The sequence below is a fragment of the Octopus sinensis genome, linkage group LG2, assembly GCF_006345805.1.
Source record: "Octopus sinensis linkage group LG2, ASM634580v1, whole genome shotgun sequence".
Classification (NCBI taxonomy): Eukaryota; Metazoa; Mollusca; class Cephalopoda; order Octopoda; family Octopodidae; genus Octopus; species Octopus sinensis.
The window spans coordinates 93,916,075-93,942,003 of NC_042998.1; the positions used below are offsets into that span (position 1 = coordinate 93,916,075).

General features: G+C 36.0%; 1 protein-coding gene across 3 annotated transcripts in view; it reads right to left on the reverse strand.

Moving 5' to 3' along the window:
- LOC115232439 (pleckstrin homology domain-containing family A member 8-like) overlaps window positions 1-25,929 on the reverse strand; it is a 56,591-nt gene that overhangs the window by 23,033 nt on the left and 7,629 nt on the right. For all 3 annotated transcript variants that reach the window (XR_005004444.1, XR_005004446.1, XM_029802313.2), the window contains exon 2: window positions 809-925. Coding sequence is in view for 1 of the 3 variants with exons in the window: in XM_029802313.2 (XP_029658173.1) it covers window positions 809-925 (117 nt within the window). In the remaining 2 variants the exon portion in view is untranslated. The remainder of the gene's footprint in view (window positions 1-808; window positions 926-25,929) is intronic.

Here is a 25,929-nt window from a genome sequence, read left to right on the forward strand (position 1 = left end):
TGCCTGCACCCAAGATATTTTTTGCTTCTTTTTCTTTCTAATTAAATGAATAGAATACAAGTCTCATGAGGTGATTACTGTAGATTAAAAAACATAGTATTTCTTTGTACTATAGGTTTTGAGATCAAATTCCATTAAGAATGATTTTTTGGTATAAAGTTGTTTTTGTGCTGATATAAGAAAGTGTTAAATATAAGTAATTATTGTTAAGCCCTATCGTTTACATAACAGTTATCTGAAGAAAAGGTAATCTCTACTATAGGCACAAGGCCTGAAACTTTGGAGAAAGGGCTTGTTAGTTACATCAACTACGGTACTCAACTGGTATGTAGTTTATCAACCCCGAAAGGATGAAAGGCAAGGTCAACCACAGCAAAATTTGAACTCGGAAGATAAAGAGCCTGAAGGAGTGCCAAGTATTTTGTCCATTACAAGAATAATTGTGCCAGCTTCCACCTTAGAAAAGGTAAATAATAAAATAAAGCATGCTTTAACATAAGAGATTAAAAAGTGAAACTTAAGATCATTAAGCAAAAACATGCATGTGTGTGCATGCACATAATATATATATAAATTTCAAGATTAATATTGACAGTGACTACAAATTTTTGACCAGCTGAGTCATCAGACATTCCAATGATGACTTAGTTCGCTAAAGCTTCAAAGTCACAGTAAATACTATTTTTGTTAAAGAATGATAAATTTGTACTCTATAAAAAATACTAAGTAATCCTTTTTAATGTAAAATTGTTTTTTATAACATAAAAAACATTGATATATGCATAAATATATATGATCAATAACTCACCAACTACATCACATACTGTCATCTTTATTGACCCTTTACAGCCACTATTGACTACTTCTTGAGATTTGTAGTAAGATAAAATACCATTTTCTAAAATGAACCATCGAGGTTGCCAACCTGAAATGAAATGAAAAATGTGTTCTTGTACTAAACAACAAAATAAAAATGATCAAGAATGTATGAAGAATCATGAACATAAGTTTAAAAAGTCAGACACTAATTGAGTTTAATAGGCACTGACTTAGTTTGAATTGTTTAAATAAACTATGTAACAAATGCCTATCTAACTTCCAAACAAATTATACAGCTGTCAGCTAAGAAGCAGATGTTTAAGCTCTGAAAAGTGAAAATGTGATAGCAATCATACAATCTCTCAAACTGGTGTCAAATCAATAGAGTTAAATTTCACTTGCTAATGAATGAAACGGTGAATGCATTGACACTAAATCCAGAAATATTACTGCCCAACTTCATAATTGATTATTAGCTATAACTATTTTGATAGAATATGTCTGAACTATAACTTTTAAACTGGAGATTTCTGAGAAACAACATTTTTAAGAAAGTTGCAAGAAAAAACAAAATTCTAAACAAAATATTTAAGTTTTTTTGGGAAGTGATTTCAGTCACCAACTTCTTCCTGATATAGGTATTTTGCTACATTTTTTCCTTTCATTTACAATTGTGAATGTTGTTCTGTGGTATTGTCTGAAATAGTGAAATATATATATTGACCCAATTGAGGGACCAGCTACCTGAATCAACCGTACTTTGGTAGATAAAAGATATGAAGACAAGGAAAGACCCCAGTCCATCAGGAATCACTGCCGAGATGCTTAAAATATCTAGTCTAGTTGCCTGTATTGTAATTCAGGTGGTTCACAAGGAGTCATACCCAGTGACTGGTGTAGCAGCAGAATAGTTAACTGCTACAAAGGTAAAGGTGATGCCTTAGATAGAAATAATTACAAAGGTATCAAATTGCTGGATCAGATGATGAAAGTTACAGAGATTCATTGCCCAACTAATTAGGGAGAAAGTTAGCCTAGATGAGATACAGTTTGGTTTTGTGCCAGGAAGAAGCACCACTAATGCAATATTTTGGTAAGACAGCTGCAGAAGAAATACATAGCCAAAGATAAACCTCTGTACTTGGCCTTTGTTGACTTGGAGAAAGCCTTTGATAGGGTCCCCTGATCCCTTATCTGGTGGTCAATACGGGAACTAGGGATAGATAAGTGGTTGGTGAGAGCTGTACAAGCTATGTACAGGGATGCTACCAACAAAGTGAGGTTTGGCAATGAGCACAGTGAAGAATTCAGGGTACAAGTAGGAGTTCGCGAAAGATCAGTGCTCAGTCCCCTCTTGTTCATCAAAGTCCTCCAAGCAATAACAAAAGAATTTAAGACTGTTTATCCCTAGGAGCTCTTCTATGCTGATGACCTTGTTCCTATAACTGAATCACTACCAGAACTTGAGAAGAATTTCAGGTATGGAAGCAAGGTCTAGAATTGAAGTGCCTTAGAGTTTACCTAGCAAAAACCAAAGTCTTAGCAAGTAGGAAGGTGAACAAATTACAAACCCTTTCAGGTAGATGGCTCTGCTCAATCTGTAGAAAAGGCGTAGGTAGAAACTCCATAAGATGTACCCAGTGTAAGCTTTGAACACATAATTGGTGCAACAATATCAGAGGAAAATTAACAGGGGAAACCAGCTTTTGTATGTGGAAGATGCACAGGTACAATCAATGCTAAAAATGGGCAGAAAATAGACTTCATCAACAGCCGGGGGTGGGGGGGGGTAGTAGCTTCCATTATCTAGGTGACCAAGTTAGTAGTGGAGGTAGATGTTCTGAGAGCATAGCTGTGAGAGTAAGATTAGGCTGGGCAAAGTTCAGAGAGCCCCTAATTCTGCTGGCAACAAAGGGACTCTTTCTCTCAGACTTAAAGGCAGATTGTATGATGCCTGTGTGTGAACAGCCATGCTACATGGCAGTGAAACACGAGCTGCAACAGCCAAGGACATGCATAGGCTTGAAAGCTATGAAACCAGTACACCTCGCACGATGTGCAATGTCAGTGTGCATGTTCGACAGAGTATAAGCACCTTGAGAGAAAAGCTAAGCATAAGAGACATCAGATGTGGTGTGCAAGAGAGACGACTGTGCTGGTGTGGTCATGTGATACATATGGACAAGGACAGCTGTGTAAACAAGTGCCGATCTCTAACTGTGGAGGGAACCTGTGGTAGAGGTAGACAGGAAAACATGGGACAAAGTGGTGAAGCATGATCTTTGAACCTCACAGAGGTAATGACTAGTGACCAAGACCTTTAGCAATATGCTGTGCTTGAGAAGACCCATCAAGCCAAGTGAAATCGTAGTCATGGCTGATGTTGGTGTCATGTAACTGGACCATGCTGGTGGCAGGCAAAGTGCGCTGATCATGCATTGAGCCTCATGGAGGCAAAGTGATTAAATTCCTCTTGAGTGTTGGGCCTCACAGAGGCAAAGTGGTTAAGTTCCTTTCAAGTGTTGAGCTTCACAGAGGCAAAGTGGCTGAGTTCCTTTAAAGCATTGGGCAAGCAATGACCAAGACCTTTGGCATTATGTTGTACTTAAGACCCATCAAGCCAAGCAAAACTGCAGTCATCGCAGATACTGCTGTCATGCAAATGGCATCCATGCCAGGGGCATGTAGAAGCACCAGTTATACTCTCGGAAGGGTTAGAATTAGGAAAAGCATCCAACCGTAGAAAACCATGCCAAATCAGACTGGAGTCTGGTGCAGCCTTACAGCATGTCAGCCCAGTCAAACCATCCAACCCATGCCAGCATGGACAACGGACACTAAATGATGATAGATTTTCTACACAAAGTTTGGATAATGGTGGCCCATCTGAGAAATGAGCCCCGTGAGGTGGAGTGACTGCTGCAGTGAGTGACGGTAGCCATTCTCCACCACAATGTCATTGCAGTCATGACCATGGGTCAAAGCTGAACATACCATTTATTTTAAGGCATGTGGCTTGTTGCTTCCTCCCCTTCCATCTTCTATTTCTTAATCGCCCCCACCACCTTTTTTCTTTTTTTTCTTATGAGACTGTGATAAATAGAAATAAAGTAAAATGTTAGTGTAGAAATTTATAAAGAAGCGAGAATAATGTGATCTTTTATTCTTTTACTTGTTTCAGTCATTCGACTGCAGCCATACTGGGGCATTACATTGAAAGGTTTAGACAAACAAATCAACCCCAGTATTTTTTTCTTTTACTTTTAAAGTCTGGTACATATTCTATCAGTCCCTTTTGCCAAACTAAGTTATGGGGATATAAACGAACCATTACTGTCAAGTGGTATGCGGGGGATACACATAGCAGGCTTCCACACAATTTCCATTGACCAAGTTTCTTCACAAGGTTTTGGTCAGCCCAAGGTGCCATGCAATGGGACTGAACCTGAAACAACAGGTTTCTCAATGACAGCTTGCCAGTGCCAGTAGCAAGCCTTTTTATTATTTTTTTGTTACTGTTTAAGAAGAGCAACAATTTTTAAACAAAATAAATTTGTGACAGAGAATTAGAATTGAATCAGTAAAATACATTTCCATCAATGTTGAAATCCTACAAATTGATATCAGTTTAAGAGTGGAATGTGGGTATTGAGAGGTTTCTCAACATTATTAATATGTATGGAAGAACCAACTAAATTAACAGATGGCTTTGGAGGAAAGGGGGCAGAGAGTGTCAGTACAAACAGACTTCCTGAGTTCTATGTATGCAATACATTTTGAACTACCTACACAGAATTTTGTTTAAAAAAAATATAAATAAAATATATAAAAAGCAGTTTTGTTTAAACCATTTGTAGTTGTTTGTAATAGAAGAAGGGTATGCATTTGCAACAATGTTGACAAGGATAGTTGCAATTTGATTAAAATACATCTTCAATGAAGGCTACACAGTTACCAGGTAAGGATATGTGGCTAAGAAGTTTGCTCTAAGACTATGTGGTTTGGGATTCAATTGCCTAATTTAAAAGCTTCACTCAGTGACCAGGTCTCTGGTCTGGGGATAATTTCTGATCAATCTCGGAAACTCTGCTAAAGTAGTAGGTGTTACCCTTCCTCCTTTGATTTAAGCCTTAATAATCAAACTGATAAAATGGTTTATCTTTGGTACAAAGCTGATAATTCCAGCTCTGTATATTGTTCCTTTTTATTTAATAGGCTCTATGAAGATAGCATAAGCTTGTAGCCTCCTGCTTGATAGCCATTCACTGGAACAGACATGTCCTCCACCTCCTATCAGACAATACTACCAGGGCCTCATTCTCGTTCAACCCAGTAGCTGTGGGCTGGAAGAGGCCATGTGGTAAGTCCAGCACCAGATGGCTGGATATGATTAAAGAAAATCTCCAGAGGTTTGATGTCAAGTTTGAGAATGTAGAGGGGCTGGCATGGGACTGCCAGTGATGGCAGGCGCTGGTGGATCTGGTTAGCTCTACACACAAGGATATTTATGGGACCTTAAACCTTGAATGACCCCAGACTCATCAGCAAAGAGCATGATTAGAAGAAAATAGTAATCAAAAGACAATCACAGCTGGGAAAGCACCTACCAAGCTACTGTAAAGCATCTAGTCCAACTTCCATGTTTGTACACTCTGCATCATCCTATATTTATTACTGAATATAAAAGGTACACACACACACACACACATATATATATATATATTACATGTAAATATTATATACATATATGTAAATATTATAAACATATATGTAAATATATATTATATACACACAACAGTGTAAAATTAACAGCGGACCTTGGAGCAATCCAGCGAAGATTCAAAGAAGATCGTCTCTCAGCAACTGCTCAGCTACTGAGAAAGGCTGAAACAGCTAAGACTACTCCCTGGAGCAAGAGAGGTATGCAGTAATATATATCTGGAAGATCCTGAAAGGAATTGTGCCAAATTTTGGCATTGGGAGCTACACCAATCCCAGAATGGGTCGGCACTGCATAGTGCCAAAGACCTGGGCAATACCATCGCGCTTTAGAACTAGTTACTGCAAACAGCCTGGGTTTCAGGGGTCCCACAGCTTTTTTTATTTTCTCCCAAGGAGCCCACACAGAGCAGATGTAGGCGTTTTTAAATCAAGGTTGGACATCTTCCTGTCGAGAGTCCCAGATGAACCTACCTCACAGCAAGAGGTGCAAATGAAGGTAGCTACATCAAACACCATTCTTCCCCAAGTGACACATATTGAAGGAGGCTCTCAGTAGTAACAGTGTAGCAACACTGCAGTGCATCAGCAAGGCCGCAGCTTTGAGATGAAACTACAACAAAGAAAATATAGATATATAAAGGAAAATATATATATATATATATAACTCTTATTTGTTTCAGTCATTTAACTGCAGCCACGCTGGGGCACTGCCTTGAATAGCTTTAGTCAAACAAATTAATCCCAGTGCTTATTTTTTTAAAAACTAGTACTTATTCTATTGGTACCTTTTGCTGAACTGCTAAGTTATGGGAACATAAACACACTGACACTGGTTGTCAAGCAGTGATGGGGGAACACAAAGACACAAAGACACACACACACTGCTTTCAGTTTCCATCTACCAAATCCAATCACAAGGTTTTGGTCGGCCTGAGGGTCTAGTAGAAGACACTTTCCCAAGGTGCCACACAGTGGGATTGAACCCAGAATCATGCAATTGGGAAGCAAGCTTCTTACTACACAGCCATGCCATATATATGTATATTTATTTATATTTCTATTTCATTATTGCCCACAGGGGGATAAGCAGAGACAAACTCCTGAAAAGATGAAAGGCAAAGTTGACCTCAACAGAATTTGAACTCAGAATGTAACGGCAGATGAAATAGTGCTAAGCATTTCGCCCCGCATGCTAACAATTCTGCCAGCTCATGTTTAAAATGATAGTCCTGTTCTGTAATATCAGGAGCATTTGTTTCAAGGAAAGCAACTTTAATAATCAGAGATATTGGAAAAGTAACAAGTTACATTGTAAGCATGATGAAGCATTACACTATGTTAGTTCAATTGATCTGATGGCCAAGTCTTGATTTTTATTTACCTGTTGATAGTTGAGCTAGTTAGTACCTTTAAACATGCAATGCATTCTTATTTGAACATAAATTTAATGTCTTTTATCCAATTAGGTTAAATAAATAGCTGCAAAATTAAGCCATAAAAAAAAATGTGTGTAACATTGTCAGGTATTTATATATTGAATGACCTTGACCTGCGGTTCAAAAGAAAAGTAACTTCAACAAATAAGCCTACATATTTGACATTACCATTTATATTTATCAAATATACTATAATATAGTAATTAAGCCAGTTTAAATAATCTTAATAATCATATACTCCCTTATTGGTTTGTTTACATTCCCGAAACTTAGTGGTTTGGCATTAGATTCTGATTATGACCAGTTGCCAAGCAATAGTGAGAGACAAACATATACACACACACATCATTGTTTAATATTGTTTTCCATGCTAGCATGCATGGGATGGACAGTTCGACAGGTGTCTGGGAAACCAGGAGGCTGCACCAGGCTCCAGTCTGATCAGGCAGTGTTTCTAAAGCTGGATGCCCTTCCAAGTGCCAACCACTCCATAAGTGTAGTGGGTGCTTTTTATGTGCCACCAGCACAGGTATCACAACTACAATTTCCATTTGATCTTTATTTTGATGATGTACTTGACTAAAGGGTAAAAGTAGATAGAAGAATACAGATAGGTGAATGAAGTTCACAGTTCATCTTTTTCACAGAGGGAGTGGTGGTTGGTCCGTACTTCCATGACAGTATAAGGCCAATACCTTCACAGAAGTACGGACCAACCTCCATACCCTCTGGAAAAAAATGAACTGTGAACTTTATTCTCCTATCTACTTTTACTACTTCTATCTTATTCCTTATAAACTGTGGATTTCCCTGTCTTGAACTTTCATACATACTTTTTCTGATGACAGAATATCTAGTGTACAGACATGCTAGCCTAGCACTTGGGATATCCCAGAAACAGTTGTAAGACTTTAATTTCACCTTACCCTAAATTATGATTTGAGATACTTGTCCTGCCTTGGTTTTTGCTGTCCTTTTCTTCATATATAATATGTATGGTGATGCAAACAAGAAAAATACAGCAAAATATAGGTACATTTTATTAATATTTAGCAGAAGCAACAGAGGGACGAAAGATCCGAGAGTTTTGTGCATTGTACCAGCACACAAAACTCTTGGCCCTTGAGTCATTTTGTTGCTTCTGCTAAACATATATGTGAGGGGGTGCTGAAAAGTTCCTGGCTTTAAGGGTATTGTGAAAAGCCCGTTTGGGGGCCCAACCTTCCAAGTACTTTTACAGGGCTTAGAAAAACTGAAGAGCCACTACAATAAGTGTGTGAATCTGAGAGGGATATATATGTTGGATAAAATCATAATTGATCCCTATGTATTTTCTTTTACCAAAGCCAGGAACTTTTCAGCACCCCCTTGTACACACACACACACACTTCTTTCCAAATCCACTCACAAGGTCCCACTCATGGGATAAGTAGAAGGTACTTGCCCAAGGCTCCACAGTGAGACTGAACTTAGAACTATAAGATTGGGAAAGTAATTTTGCAATAGAACATCCACTTCCTATTTAACTACTAGTTTATTTTAAAGCTGAATGGCCTAAAAATAAATCAACTCCCTTACTTTAAAAAGCATAAAGTAATACATATGGCTGATTTTCCTTCTCTGCCCCATATTCTCTAAGTTTTGATTCTAATTTTAATGACAAATAATAGAAAGTTAAAAATATGTAACACATGGTGAAGAGTTACTCATTAGCACTGAAATAAAAGAGATGAAACTACAATTAAAACAAGCCCTAACCTTTTCTCTTTTGGAGCTGGATCTTGACACACATAAAGCTGATGAATAACAACATGCAAATTATTGAGTTGAAAAATCATTTTAAGTAAAAATGGTCGAAATCTGTCATATCCACAGAAGATGTGGGTCCCATGGGAAATCTTTGACTTTTGCTATCCAAAAAGCTATTTCAACCCCATATTTACATGTTATTATTCAAGGTTTTATATGTGCATCAAGGATCCAGTACCAAAGAGGAAGTTATTTCACATTCTCTGGAAAGATTATAAATTCTGATATCAATATTAACCTATTATTTATATAGGAATGAAGTTGAGTGGTCTAGTGGACAGACTGTTAGGCTCCTGATCATGAAGCTATTGATTTGATTCCTATACTGGGCAGTACCTCATATCCTTGAGCCGAGTACTTCATTCCATATTGTTCCAGTCTATTTAGCTAAAATGAGCTCTAGCTAAGCGGTGCTGCAGCTCTTTCTCTCCCTCCAGCAGTTACAATGTTCTACTGGGTCATTGAGGGGAGGGCCAAAAAGCTGTCTATATCTGCTTGCAACTACACAGGCACTTAAAACAATTATGTTACATGCTTCCAAGTCCTACTTGCTTGCAAGCAGCAGCTGTGGCAAAATATCCACTACTGGATCAGTCTAACAATACTGATAGCTGAATGTCAGTTTAGAGTCAGAGGCTCCATGTCTCAGTTGAATACCGACTTTCAAAGATACTGTTAAGGAACCTACAAACAGTTTTTAACAAAGCAAAACAAGAAAAAAGAAAGCGTGACTTCCGCCTACAAATCTGATCAGATAACTTTTATTATGGCGTGTTCCTCAGATTAGATCAGCTGATCATTTAAGAAAATGGAATGATTAAAAAAAAAATTCAAGTATTCTTATCAAGTGATCAAAGGTCAATTCCATTCATAGTTTATAACCGATTTTTTAGTCATTGAGTAAATGATCACTGGTCATCTAAGAATATAAGGTGATTATGTTTGTGACATTTTAACCCAATTTATCACTTTTTTTTTTTTTTTTTTTTTTTACACTAGAGTAGATAATACAATTTTAATGAATGAAATTCGAGCAACATAATCAGTAAATAACAAAACTATCATATCTGCTACTATGATATCAAAGATAGATAAAAAAAATATTACAAGACAAACTGTTACAATATTTAAAATTTAAACTTTACAGAGAGCATATTACAAAAAAAAAAAAATGCATAATTTCAAGTGCTACAAAAACAATTTATAAATGAAATACAAAACAGGCTTTAAAAAAATTTTTTTTACACTTTTTAAAGCAGTTTTTGTATCTCAGAAAAAGCTCTATAACTTATTGAAATATTTACTGTGTATTTAGTTCTTCCTTCTGCAAGTAAACTCAGACACTCTTACATGTGATCTACAAAAGGCATATAGCAGCAGGGAGAGTTTCCAATTTTATCCTACTGTCTCGTTCCAGTTGGTTGATGTGTGTATGAAGTGAGGAGGTCTTCCTCTTGATCTTTTACTGAATAGGCTCCCTCCCTCTCATAAATCTCAGAGACCCTGTGAAGGGTCATGGGCACTGCCTTCCCTCTTTACCACATAGATAAAAAGAAAAGTCAAATAAGTTCTTTCAACTGTTCCAGAAAAAGAGATTTTTCTTTCAGTATTATTCTATGTACCAATGCTGTTTGAAAGATAATAGACATATTGGTAAGCAAGGCTGCTAAAATAATCTTGATTGCTTTAAGCTGATAAGAAAAACATATTTACTAAATCAATAAACAGGCAGAGAGAATTTTGTCAGTAGGATTCCTTTTTTTCAACCTTGACAGTAAAGTACTAACTGGTGTCACCACACTACTAAAAGACAAATATCTCTCATATGAGAGAGAGAGAGAGAGAGAGAGAGAGAGAGAGAGAGAGAGAGAGAGAGAGAATGTTGGTATTTCATGTATAACTTAGCTTATAACACCAATAAAACTAAGTACTGCAAGCTAATGAAACATTTGTCACTTCCACAGTACTGCAAGTTCTTACCTGCATTACCTTCTTAATTAGGTCGACCGTTGGCCACCAGCACAATGCTGTGGTGCTATAGTATAAAGATAAAAAATTATTGATGTTTTGACTAGTGCTCCATAAACTTAGCCATTTACAATATCAAAACAATGCAACTATTGTATAAAATGAATGTAAGATAGGAGTAAAATATATAAAAGGAACTAATAGCATCTTCATAACTTTAAATATGCTTTTATTTTTAACTGTAATAGGTACTTTATTAGATATGTCTTCAGCCTGTAGCAACAGAATTAGATTGGAATGTAATGGGAAGTATTCAATTAAACATTATATATCATATAGTTAAGACAAAGAAACAGTGGTTGACACTGCCAATTATTAAAGTACCAGAAAGCCATAACTAACACTGATTTCATTGTATAGTAAATAATTCTGCTCTATGTTGAGTGGGTGTTAAGCTGTCCAGTAAGAGAAATAACAAAATGGAATTACAATAAAGAGAAAAAGAATGCACACAAAAATAGGGAAGAGAGAGAAGAAGAAACATACTGCAATCTGTCCAGGTTACTATCACAACACCTCTTCATGAATAAGGCCTTAAACAACACGAAACATAATGTAGTAAAAGAATTGATGGAATGGAAGTTCAAATAAAAGAAATTATACTTAATTATGCTTAAACTTTAGCCTAATAAGAAACCAACATGGAGAGAAAAGAAAATGGATGACAAGAAAGGAAGAGAGACTAAAAAACATACACTAAGTGTACAAGTATCTGTGGAATACTCAACTTTCAAAAAGCAGGAAGTTCAGCAGATAAAACAAATGAATCTCTGAAATCAACCGATATCCGCCCATACCAAAAAATAGCCTCACTGAACTGCTAATAAGGTTTTGGGTGTTCTGTATGTAAGAGATCTGTTTCTTTGATTTAGGACTCGGTACCAAATCATCCTCCTGTATACATGCAAGGTATGGACACTCACAGTGGAGATTCAGAGGAAGATACATATTTGGCATTTCTTTAACATCATAATGAGCAGGTTTGTGAAACCATGCAGCTTCACATTGACTCCTTTGGAGATGATCTCACAACAACGAAGTTGAGATGGTATAAGACTCCACTAATTGCACCTGAAGTGTCAGATGCTGGTCTTAAACTAACAAATTAAGGCTATCACCCATATAGGCCATGACAGGATTTGAACTTAGAATGCAAAGGGCATGAACAACTACTACAAGACATGCAGATCATTCTTACAGATCTACTAACCTACCACTTTGAATTGTAACTAGATCTAAAAGGACTTGCAAAAACCATTTTTTATGGAATCACGAAAGGGAAAGAAATGGATAGATAACATCAAAGAACAGTCGGATAAATTGTTTAAAGGAGACCTGAGCTCAGGTACAACCACAAAAGATAACTGGTATGCATTTTGTCATAATAGTACCCCTACAACTCCATCAGTAGTTGACTGGAGAAGACAATACACCAAATTATAAAAATCCTTTGATAAACAATTTAAGCCAGCACTTATACATTAAAAGATAAGAGCTGTTATCTTAGATGTCTTCCTTATCACCCCTTTGTTAACAACTGTTTTACCACATAGATCAAGTAAAAATGCTAAGATTGTAAGATTTAAAGAGCTATGTGGCACTATCTAAAACAAGATATAAAATACTACGTAAATAAATGAGAAAAAAATCATCATCGTTTAACATCCGCTTTTCATGCTGGCATGGGTTGGATGGTTTGACTGAGGGCTGGCAAGCCAGAAGGCTGCACCAAAGATATAACTTTACTCATACCTATACTTAACCGTTATGATAGACTAAAGCCCATAATGTAGATAAAAGCGTGAGCTCAAGCACGTGTGTGTGTGTACTTGCTTTTATTAAAAAAAAAAAAGATTTTGATATGTATCTACACATTTACACTTAGATAAGCTAATACTTCTCTTTCATGATGAAACTGGTATTTAATTACCTCCCAAATTATACAGAATAAAATGTTTATTTCAAAAATAACAAATTGTTCAGTAAATATAGTTCTGAACCTGTTCATACTCGTTATTCAGTGTCAAGAACAGTTTCTGACAAGCAAAAGCTTTAAAAGTCCTCAGAAAATATCAGAGAGCAAGTTATGAAAACACATTCTGTGTTTACTCTAAAACTACCAATAGCAAAAGTAAACATATATGGTTTCTGTATGCAACTCTCATCTGTTTACTTATGGAAACCTCTTAAATATGCATCAATATTATGGCTTTTGCTCAAAGTTATATAAGAGTACATAATAGTACCATTTACTTAATAGTCAGCTTATTTGTAAACAGGTGGCATGGACTAGTTGACTCTTAATCACATTTTTCCTTTAATATAATTAAGGTGCAGTAATTACAAATTATGTAAGTGCTGTTAATATATTTACAATACATTTTTTCATGTTATATATGTGAGTAGGCATGTAGCTCTTCTCCAAATTCTTCCCTCATATGTTAACCTACATCTAACATACAGAGGCAACATCCTTCCTCCCTGAGTTCGTGGACTAGCAAGCTATATGGTGATCTCAGTAATGCCAGTGGTACAAGAAAAAGCACCATGTACACACACTAAAGTGGATGGCATTATGAAGGGCATCCAACTGCATAAGCCATGTCAAAACAGACAATTGAGTACAATGCAGTCCTTGACTTATTGGGTCCTTGTCAAGTCATCCAACCCATGTAAGCATAGAACCTGGATGTTAAATGAAGATGATGTTTGTTGTTATGTGACCTCAAAGTCACTGACACTTCCTTTGTAAAAGAGTGTGTGTGCACGTGCGTGCGCAGGTGTGTAATTATAAAGATTCATTAGAATCAAAGCAAAACTTGCAGGACACCAGAAATGGCTGGGAGTAACACAGCTCACAGTGAGGTAATCAATGCTGAAGACATCAAGTGTTGGTAAGATACTGTGGATATACAAGTACCAAATCCAATTTAAACCATAGGTCCAACTCTGGGGTTGGTCCTTTGTGTAGTGTATGTATAAAAAGTAAATAAAGACGTCATTTAAATGTTACGCCATTTGTGTTTACTTTATAATTTCAATATTTCATTTATGCATAACGATACTAATAACCTGGTGTTAGAGCTCAGTATACATATGTTGCAGAACAAAGCATCAGTCGAGTACAGAGTGGTAATAAATTAGAATGACAGAAGATAAAACAGTTATGCAATGAACTTGATTAGCTTACAACTGTTCCTTCTATAGGATGAAATGCACTCATAGTTGAGTGCTTGGGTGCATAGCATCCTATGGCAGAAACTGCTGTAAGCCAATGAAGTACATAACAGTTGTTTATAGTTTTTGTTATTCAAATTCCTCTATGTATTTGAGGGGGTATCCAAAAGTAATCAGAAACATCCTCTGTGGGACAAACCCATTGTAGTTCTGACTTCCACTGCTAGAAGCCTTTTGATGTAACTCTAAGGCACCAGTATGTTGACCAGCGGCATAAAGTATAGTCCTACTGCCATGTGGTGCATCTTAGCTTTGCAGCGCTTCCCGTTTATCAATTCTTGCAATGGCTGAAATGAAGGAACAGTGTGCTTCCATGAAATTATGTTTTCTCCAGGGGAAAAAATGGACAAATAGTTATGTTTTAAACAGCTTACGAAGACACTGCCATGAGCAAGACAAGTTTATGAGTGGTTTTCACACTTTAGGAATGGTCACTTCAAGACCAACCTCATTCGGGGCATCCATCAACCTCCCAAACAACTGAAAACATCATGAAAATTCATAAACTTGTCTTGGCGAACCATCACCAAACATTTGATGAACTTGTTGATATGATTGGTGTGTCCTGGATCACCTCCCAACAATTTTCAAGTGAAGAATTGCAAATGAAAAGAGTTGCAGTAAAATTTGTGTCTGGTTAGCTCACAGAAGATCAAGAGCAGTCACGACTGAATGCATGTCGTGAACTGAAAGAACAGTTGGAAATTGATCTGGACCATTTTTTTTTTTTTGAAGGTCATCACTTGTGACGAAAGCTAGTGCTCCAGAATTTACAGATGTGGGAGAGGTGAAGTAAAAAAAATGGAGGCGTTAAAAGGCATCACTTTGCAAGAGTTCCAGCACTGCTTCAAACAATGGAAAACATGTCTGGATCGATGCATTACATCAAATGGAAAATAGTTTGAAGGTGATAAAAGTGTAAACATGTAAAATTAAGTGAATAAAATATTGCAAAATTCCAGTTTCTTTTGAGTACCCCCGCGCGCGCGCGTGCGTGCGTGCGTGCGTGCGCGTGCGTGCGCGTGCGTGTGTGTGTGCATACAACATGCATCTTTACAAAACTAGGCAGAATAATGGCCACAGATGGTGACAACACCATTTGCAGCTCAGTTACATATTGGTGATAACTGTTGCCATTTCCTTGCTAACAGTTTATCAGCTAACTGCGCTTTTTTTTTAATACCTCTCAAATTTAAAAAAAAAATCCTTTACTTGAAAAGCAAATAAACATTGGCAACCTGAAGGGTGCCAACCATAAAATTTCTGCCTCAATTTAAATCGATACCATGAAAAAAATGTTAAATGAAATAAATATGTACACAATTTGTAAAACAGTTAAATGTTTAAATATTTCTATTCAATATTCAGCTAACTAAATGATCTGTTGGTGTTCCCATGAAATTCAGACACAGGAGATGAACAAACAGAGAGATAGACACACATCACTAATTATCTTAATAGATAATTGACAAAGAAACTACATTCATCTAATCATATTGCATTCTAAAGTTTAAAATTTTTTTTTTTGGGGACCAGTTTTCAGGAAAATATACACAAAACAGCCTGAGTCTACAGTTTTCCACACAGAATTATTTTTCTCTTCTGAATGCCACAAGTAGTACTTGTCTACATTGTTACCGATAGCGCTACTAAAATAGCAATCTGACTAACATAGCGACCTGAACAGATTTATATTATTTTTCACTGTAGTTCAGTTGAGTTAGAGTTCCAGTTTTATCAAATATATTTTCTTCAGAAACTTTTTTTAATAGAATTCATATATTTTTCACTGTGTAGTTCTTCCATTTCAACACTCCTACGAGTGTTTGTAACCTCGTTACCACTGTTATAATGACACCATTATACAATGGGAGGTACTCTCATCACCACTGATATGTCCCACATTATGATGAAATATTTCCTCGTCTGCGAGACTGGCCTGAACAGCGTACCTTCAGTGACTGATGCTGTTGTTGTTAAGCAACAAGACGAGTAAGGGTGATTAGGTGATGGTCTAGGGCTTAGGGGCGGGAGACCCCAGACCTTGGAAAAGAAACTTTGGTTGTCTTATTATAATCGGGGGCTCTTCATTGACGCCTGACACCACTGGGAGGTGGCCCTCAAAATTGCTGGAAATGGAGATCTCCAGGTCCAAATTCTTGAACGGCAGTGACTGATGCTGTTTGCTATGTCTGTCCACTATTTATCAGTAGTGGAACAGCCCACTTCTCGCTTGGAGGTGTCCACCACAACAAGTAGGAAGGGAAATTAGTTCTCAAATCAAGTCTTGAAAGTAGGTACAACTGTTTTAGCAAATTTACTTCAGGATAGTGTTAGTCTAAATAAGAAACTGTGAATGACAAAACCATCACTAATGGACTAATGTACACACACATTATACCATTAATGATAACGAGGCAAAAGACACCAATTAATGAATGTCTTTTAGAAACTCCTGCTAGAGGGAATAAATAAATCTGTTTTTTAAGTGACTATTGAAAGGCAGATGGAAATTTCCAGGAATTTGGAAACTATAAAATAGGTGTAAATAAAGAAATTTGTTTAGATGATTAATAGATATTTCATTCTTTTTCTGACAAGAATTATATTTGCTAAATTGATTTTAGAAGGGTCATACCAGATGGAAGCAATAGAAATTATTTTCATAGATACACCAATGGTACCTGCACAAAAGGCACCTATGCTGGTGACACTTAAAAAAGCACCCAGTACTCACTGTAAAGTAGTTGATGTTAAGAAGGGTATCCAACCATAGAAACCAAGTCAAAACAACTCTGGCTTACCAGCTCTGGTCAAGCCATCTAATCCATGCCAGCATGGAAAACAAAAGCTATATGATGAGGATATATATCTTAAGAGGAACAAGACCTTGGCAATATTCTGTGCTTTAGAAGACTTGTCACGCCAAATGAAACCATAGTGGAGGCTGTTACCAGAGTCATGTAAATGGCACCCATTACACTGAGTGGCATTAGGAAGGGCATTCAGCCATAGAAACCATGCCAAATCAGACTGGAACCTGGTACAGCTCTCGTCAAACCACCTAACTCTTGACAGCATGGAAAGCAGACATTAAATGATGAGGAGGCTGATAATGTAACTGTTTGAATATCAAGGTAGATAAGACCATAAAACAGTTTGATTGCTTATTATTCCTGATGGCTCTAAGTCCATGTTAGAATTATCTTACTGGAAGGATACAGACTGACAAAAGAGGGTCTATTACAAGACTATAATTCAGTAGTGAGAACTTTAAATCCAGTAAAAGATAAGCAATTAAAATCTTTTCCTGGAATTGTTTCCTACGGCTGATATATTTTTCATTATTTGGCCTGCATATTGCTGCTTGCACCACTTTGTAAATAGGGTGTTCAACAAAAGAAGTCATTCAAGTATAAAAAATGTGATATCAAAGCCAGTGGCTCAGATTTATAAAGGCACAGAAAAAAAAAAAAAAAAAAAAAAGGGTGATCTTAACAAATGATGCAAGTGAAAAGGCTATATCAGAAATATAATTACAAGAGAGCAATTTTGAACTATATCAAGTTAACAGAAATGAGATACTCAAATATTAACCCTTTACTGTTTAAACTGGCCATATCCACCCAGATATATTCTGTCCATTTTATGTCCCAACAGGCCAGATCACACTTCTCACACCTCCCAACAATGTTATTCTAATAAACAATCACATCATTGGAATTTTAAAGCCACAAGATAATGCATAATTAATTCAAAATAATCTGAATAAATAAGCATTATATTTGATAGAGTAATTGGAATGTTAAAGAGTTAAAATGAAGTTTTGGAGCTTGTATGGTGTGCTCAAATAATATTTTCTCTTTGGTCAAAATTCAAATTGGCCATGCATATATTTTAAAGGAGAACCTTACAAAGGACATTTAATTAGGAAACATAAAGAGTTTTCAAATAGCATCTGAATTTTATTAATAATGTTGGTTTGGATGAAATTGATCATAAACTGGATTATTTCTACTCAAGTTATCAAAAATCAAGTTGACAGAGGAAAGAAGAGATCTTTTTACAATGTATTTAGTGGCTCAATGATAATAAGGAATCAGTCGAAAATAAAAGCATGGTAGCCTGCTTAATGTGAAGATGTGAACACTATGTGCTAGAATTACATCATCACACAGCACAAACATGACCTAAAAATAAATGAAAGCCTAAATACATATATGATTCAAGATTACTGTATTTCATTGTTTGTAAGGAGTACAAGCTTAAAAGACACTTCAGTTTTGACTGACTCTTCTTTAAAAAAAAGAAAGAATTTCAGCCTTTTCCACAATGAGGTCATTTTATGCATTCATACGAAATTTAGTAAATTCCCAATAAAAAAACATTAACCCCATTATTATTGATGTTAAAGGCATTCAAACATGCCAAATTTGCCTATTTCTCCATAGATCGAAAAATCATGAACAGCCTTAAATCAATTTTCGACCCATATTAGGGTTTCTTCACGTGCCTACATCATTTGTTTATTTCTAGGGAAACAAAGTAGCCAATTTGTTTATATACACATCAAATCTAATAACTTCACAGAACCAATTTGCATACTAAAAGTGTTGAGCATTTTATTTACTAACAGAAACCCAGCCCACAAAATATCAAGGCATGATAATATATGCAAACTTTAATAGAAGATCTAGAAACATGTAAAAGTTACCTATTTCTGTAGAGATTTCTAACTAAAATATTCTACCACTATTTTTCAAGTTAATTCTAAAATTGTGAATTTACACAGGTTTCATAAAACATCTACTTCCTTATTTATTGAAATATCAGTGATGTTTCACATCTAGCTTAAAATGGTTCTTACATAAATCTTTTATAAATTCATTGTACCTAAAGAAACCAGCTCTGATTGTAGGTAAATACTAGTAAAAAGAAAACCTGAACTATAACGCTATTAATATTTCATGCAACTTATTTTAGCCATAGCCATTGTTATATTTATGGCATAAATATCCTAGTTTCATTCAGTTTGTCTTTCTTTTTTTAATTTCACAAAACAATTCATTTCCACAATTACCATATAAAACACAAATTAAAATAAACAAAAATTAAATAGTCAATGGATTTGAGTCATGAGGACGGCTGATTGGGTGCAATAGCTTCTGATAATTTCAAAAGAGAACTATATTAATAATTTTTTCCCACTCCACTCTTTCTGGAAATCATTACTTCACTACCATTGTTCAATGTTGTTTACATGCACTGAGATTGAAACATCCTGTTCAAGGTTAACAAGTTACTACTGGTTGTGAAGGTATGTCTTCTCTATGACTCCTTTGTGTTGGGTTAATGACAATCTGAAGATTTTAAAAGTGAATTGACTATTTAATCAATAACAGATTATTTTATTATCATCACCACCATTTAATGTCACAGCCATCAAATGCAGTGATAAAATAATCTGTTTTTGACATAGCTTGGATGGTTCAACAGAAACAGCTGAGCCAGAGGACTGTGCCAAGCCCCAATGACTGCATGCCGTTCCTAATGCCAACCACTTTACAATGTGCACTGGGTGGTTTTATGCAGCACTAGTGAGGTCATTAAGTAACTTGCAAACCAGGATCTACAAATGAGAAGGCGTAATACTGAGGAAGGTGGTTTTATGCCAGGAGACAAGAGGTTAAAATATGATAGAGCAACAGAAACAGGTGTCCTGAATATATAAATTATATTTGGTAATTTTAATTTTAAGGGGCACCGTAGCACACAGACCACCACTTGCCAGTAACCTAAGCCCTAATTTTTTGGGACATTTCAACAGGGAAAAAGTGCTTAATAAGCTGTCAAAAACAGTTTATAAAGAATTATGCCCTGTTCTTGGTGATGCCTATGAATTTTGTGCAAGTTGATTAAATCAGACATAATCCTGTAAAAATACCTCCATATCCACAATCGAATGGAATTCCTGAAAGAATGGTCATGAGTATTAATATAGGTTTAAACAAATATTCACCAACTAAAGTTCCTACTAAGGTTTATTAGAATTGTATGCATCTGAGTTAGCAGACAATCCCTCAATCAAGAAGACTTTAGTCCAGCTACCTTCAGAAGCAAAAAGATATACTCAATAGTGCTGAGTGAAACTACAGCTCTAGTTTGGTATCCGTGCAAAAGAAAAGATGAAGCACAAGCTTGGTTTCAATTTCAAGCAGGTGATAATATACCTGTGATTATTAAAGGTATTAAAAAAAAAAGTGTATTGAAGCTCATGTACATCAAATAATGATACAAATATTGACAGTGAATAAAATGGAGAAACAACTTTGATTGATGTTTCTCACAGTTAATGAAGATTGTAAGCTGACAATTGGTATTAAAACATACATTGCAAATGGTGTAAGGTATAGTTCTCAAGTAAGGAAATGAAATAACCCAATTTCCAAGCAAAATAAGGTTTTTGTTATGTTAATATTGTGGTGTATGGATTATACAAGCTAAGAATATCTAAGGTGTCTACCTGTTCAATGTCAAAGCTTGGTTTTTCAGTTGAATAATGCTTCTGAACTTGAAGGATTGCATGCAAATTCAGTTTTATTTGGATAAATACAGTATGACACGATAAAGATATCCATTTGAGTAATGAGAGTAAATAGGGGTCAGGCACAAATGAGTCAACAGGGTACAGAACAACTAGGTAAGGTACAATTTATATTTTATAACCAATAGGTGCAGGAGAGGCTGTGTGGTAAGCAGCTTGCTACCAACCACATGGTTCTGGGTTCAGTCCCACTGCTTGGTACCCTGGGCAAGTGTCTTCTATAGCCTTGGGCCAACCAAAGCCTTGTGAGTGGATTTGGTATACAGAAACTAAAAGTTAGTCGTATATGTGCGTGTGCATGCCTGCATACTTGAGTGTTTGTCCCCCCCCCAGACAACTGATGTTGGTGTTTGTATCCCCATAACTTAACGGTTCGGCAAAAAGCACCGATAGAATAAGTAGTAGGCTAACAAAGAATAAGTCCGGGGGTCAATTTGCTCTGGCCACAGTCACATGACTTAAACAAAAGAATACCAATATTTTATAACTAATGTAACATTGCATTGTAAAAATTTCCAGTTTACCAACTCTAATAAAGGGCAGCAATGTAAAACATGATAGGGTTTGGTTTCTCCTAACATTAAAAGAAATGCTAATGCAATTAATTACAGTTCTACCATCGTCACCATAAAATGAATATTAAGAAAAAACAAACAGAGTTTTCTTCGGAATGTGCACTTCATTTAATATTCTTCTATGATGGCATGGGTCGAATAACTTGACAGGCTGGAGGGCTGCGTTGATCTATAATGTCTGCTTTGGCATAATTTCTACAGCTGGACGTAGTTAAAAGAAAAAAACCCAACCACTTTCAGAGTGTATACAGATTGCAGTGAAGATAAAATCTTTAATGCGACAATAATCACATTGTTCACAAGAATTATCACTGGTTGCTAGCATACGAGAACTATTATCAACTATTCCAAGAGAAACTAAGAAATCTAAAAGGATTATAATGAACATTTAAGAAAGAAAATTGGCTAAAATAGCTAGCATGAGTGGTTGAGTTAATCCATCACCTTGTTTAACAGCACCACCTGGCACTTTTGGTGCCTTTAGTAGGCCCCCTACATTTTGCAAGTATTTACTTCAGGTTTCTAGTATAAGGATGCCCTTCAAATTCCTTCTCTCCCACTGTTCTTGGAAGCTCTGTAAAAGGTCAGTGGCACTTCCTTCCCTCTTTTCTGGATTGATGAAAATAAAGTACCACTCAAGTACAGGAATTAAAATAATCAACTAAGTCCCTCTCCACAAATGTCTGGCCTTGTGCTTATTTTAGAAAATTATTATTGCTATCAATCAATTTTGAATTGTTAACTTATATGTGTAGGAGTGGCTGTGTGGTAAGTAGCTTGCTTACCAACAACATGGTTCTGGGTTCAGTCCCATTGCGTGGCACCTTGGGCAAGTGTCTACTATAGCCTTGGGCCAACCAAAGCCTTGTGAGTGGATTTGGTAGACGGAAACTGAAAGAAGCCCATCGTGTGTATGTGTATATATATATATATATATATAAATAAATAAATATATATATATGTGTGTGTGTGTGTGTGTGTGTGTGTATGTATAAACGCTTATGTGACTGTCCCCCCCATCATCGCTTGACAACCAATGCAGGTGTGTTACGTCCCTGTAACTTAGCAGTGTGCCAAATGAGACTGATAGAATAAGTACTAGGCTTACAAAGAATAAGTCCTGGGGTTAATTTGCTCGACTAAAGGTGGTGCTCCAGCATGCCCAGTCAAATGACTGAAACAAGTAAGAGAGTAAAATATATTTGCCTCAAGTGTCATTATTTTGGAGGTTTTAATTTATATCAGTCAAAACAATCCAAATCGTAAATCGTATAAACAAAACCACCAACAAAATTACATTCATAAACTTTGGTTCACAATCAAACAAAATTACATTCTATTTAATAGATCAAAGTGAAGAAAGGTTATCTAAGTTATGCAAAGGTCAGTTGTTCAGAAGATGCTCACAGGATTGCAAAAGATACTAAGAATGTTGTTGCAACAAGAAAATCCTGTATTCACATCAAGGTCAAGCAAGCACAAGTTAAAGCCAAAAATGCCACTTCATACCAAGCCTCTTCCTAAACCTCTCCACCTTGATTCCTGCACAGCAAAACTTTAAGCCTGAAGGAAACCAAGTTAATAATATCTTAAACTGGATCTCAAAGCTTACAACAAGTAACAGCTGCAAAAAAAAAAAAAAAAAAAAAAAAAAAAACTAACAAAAAAAAAAATTATTCCAAATTGTTGGTAGTGGAAACTAGCAGCAATGCACATCACTCAGGATATACTGCCTGGAGACAAATATTTATTTTATATTAGAAAAAAGGTACATTTATAGAACAAGCTGAGCTAAAGATAAATCAAGCCAGAAAACTCTATATATTTCAAATTCCTGATTCTCAGTTAATCACAAAAGAATATGAAGGAGCCCAAGCCAAATATCACTCAAATCAAACCCCAACATCTAAATGGGGGTTTAAAAAAAAAAAAAAAAAAAAAACTTGTTCATTTCATTTATTCATTATTACATCTGTTTTTCTAAGCTCACATGAATATATTACCAAAAAACAGGTTTTTCAGCCAGATGCCAATCATGTCAAGCCTTATCTGTTTTCAAGTAAAGGATCTCTTATTCCATAAATCTTTGAAGGTGTAAAGCCAGTGGATGATTTGTTGACAGGGGAAATTGATAACATTACTGCATGCAGCTCAGCAATTTTTGAAGACGTGCTAATGTACGTACATACACACGCACACGCACATGCACACAGGGCTTCTTTCAATTCCTATCTACCAAATCCACATACAAGGCTTTGGCCAACCCAAAGGTACTGCAGAATGGGACTGAGCCAAAACACCACATACCTGCAAAGCAAACTTCTCAACCATACAGACATACCTCACTAAACAGACCCAAAAGAAAGGAAGACAAGAAAAAAAAACAAGAGCCAAATGGTCAGTGCAAGATTGATTATGGCCCAATAAGATAAATAACTATTGGCATGACTATAAAATAGGACTGGTGTCTTATAAAGACATGTTGCTATTCTGGTAGTCTCAACTTATCTAATAAACTCAACACCTTATGGAAGTTAAATAACATCTTAGAAAATATTCAGTGAATGTACAATAGAAATTCTGCAACTGAGTTAGGGGGGGGGGGACAAATTTTCTTTTTAAACTAGTCGCAACAATAACATGTCATGATTTGATCTTAAAAGATTACTTTTGTACTGACACAATCAAATATATATTTATCTTATCATTACACATACAATACATTTGTAAAATCACTTAAGTGTCAAAGCTGTTGACCCTGTACAAATCTCAAGTGTAACCCACATTAGAGTACTGTCACTGCTACCCACACATCCTATAAGTGCATTCAGTAGATTTGTTCACCAACACTTTACAGCCAAGTAGTTTGAGACTCACCATTTCAACCCTTTGGAAGAATGGTCAAAAAGGAGGAACAGAAACTCCAGGTTCCCATCATCTTTGAAACCTAGTAAGAGTGAGATCAACAGCCAACAGAGTCAGAGTAAGGAACCTTCTTGGGGATTGAACACACAATAGAATGTTTCCAAAAGGTAAGAATAGATCCTTATAGAAAGACAAAAGTGGAGACTGAGGATAGTGAAAGAGTTACTGACCTTGTTTGAGTAAAGAAATGTGACCTTTTTGTTTTAACTCAACCAGATGTATTTTCACAATATGTCTATGTGGTGGTAAGACTTGTGGAATGAAGAAGGTAAGTTTTGTGGAAAGTCTCTTAACAAGGGTGAATATTATGGAATATAAAGTAAAGCAGACAGCAAATGTGGAAGATCTCTTTCGGAGAATATTTCTTACAAAACCAACATGTTTAAAGACTGGCAAGAAATAGGATTCCATCAAATGACAAGAAACCCATCTAAGGAGAATTACTTTTCGTTCAAGAGACAACAGTACTTGCATGCTATGCAATGCATCTTCATAACGTAGTCTTGCAGAAGCTGCAGCAGTGAGTGTTAAAGTAATCCAGTTCTACTATAAGTTATGTTCTTCCCCTATACTGTGACAGTACAGCTGTATGTAAACAACTTGGGATTTTGATTGTGTAACAAAATGGGCAGGCACAGGCTTCAGTTACTAGGGACAGAGTAATGAATATTTGAAGCAAGAGATAATTAGTGTAAAACTGGAGGAGCTCTTGTTAGTTAGCTGAACTGAAGTGCCACAGGGTCCAAAAGGTATGGGGTGACCTTGAGTAGGCAGTGATCAGGTGATCCAATAGGCACAGAAACTCTAGTAGTAAAGGCAGGATTTAATGAGGAAAAAGGTGTCTGGAGAGTGAGTGCATCAAATAAGGTCATTCATGGCGAAAGATAATGCAAGAACATTGGTTAAAGATCCAGCTTCTGTACTGGAAGTACTGGTGTGGAAAGAGTGTGAGCACCACCTGGGACACTGCAGTCACCAAGGAAGAGGATTTCAGACAGGTTGCTGTAGGATGAGAGTCTCAAAATGTAATACAAGTTCAAAACTATTAATCATTAAAATTATTATATTATATTTAAAATATTTAATTTATTCAAAACAGTGAAAACATAATATTTCTAGTATATTTTAAAGAAACATGACACACCATGTCAGCTTTTCCCGCTTAACTTACAAGTTTTCTGCAATATTTTTTCTCTGTACAATATTGGAAATAGCTGTTCCTCATTTCGGTATATTTAATGTTAGCTCAGTGTGTGTGTGTGTGTGTGTGAAAGAGAGAGAGAGAGAGAGAGGTCCATCAATTCTGTAAGACTAATCTAGTTTAAATACACAAATCAAATGCATGTGGAGTGAAACTGCATAAAACAAGGAGAGAACCAAACCAGCAAATAATCTAGATGAATTATGTGCTTGAAAATTGAGAACTATGATAGCAAGAAATTTGCTTGTTTTAAATAGGAATCAACTCACATCTAAGTATAGGCACTACAAGATATTTGAAAAATAACACAGAATTAAATTTTTTTAACCACTGCAAGGTTCCAAATCATCTGCAGGTTCTCCAAGATTGCTGAGATACATATACTTGATGTTCAACAGAAATTCTTAAGATTGAAATGTTGAAATATGGATAGAAAATCTATTACCATGAAAACCATCTAGTGGAGTATTTGGAACTTGATGATGGAAAGTTGGGAGTTGTAACAATAGTGAGAGGAGGAGAGATGCATGAATAAAGTATACAGCTACATCAAAACTAGCAAGGACCAGTAAT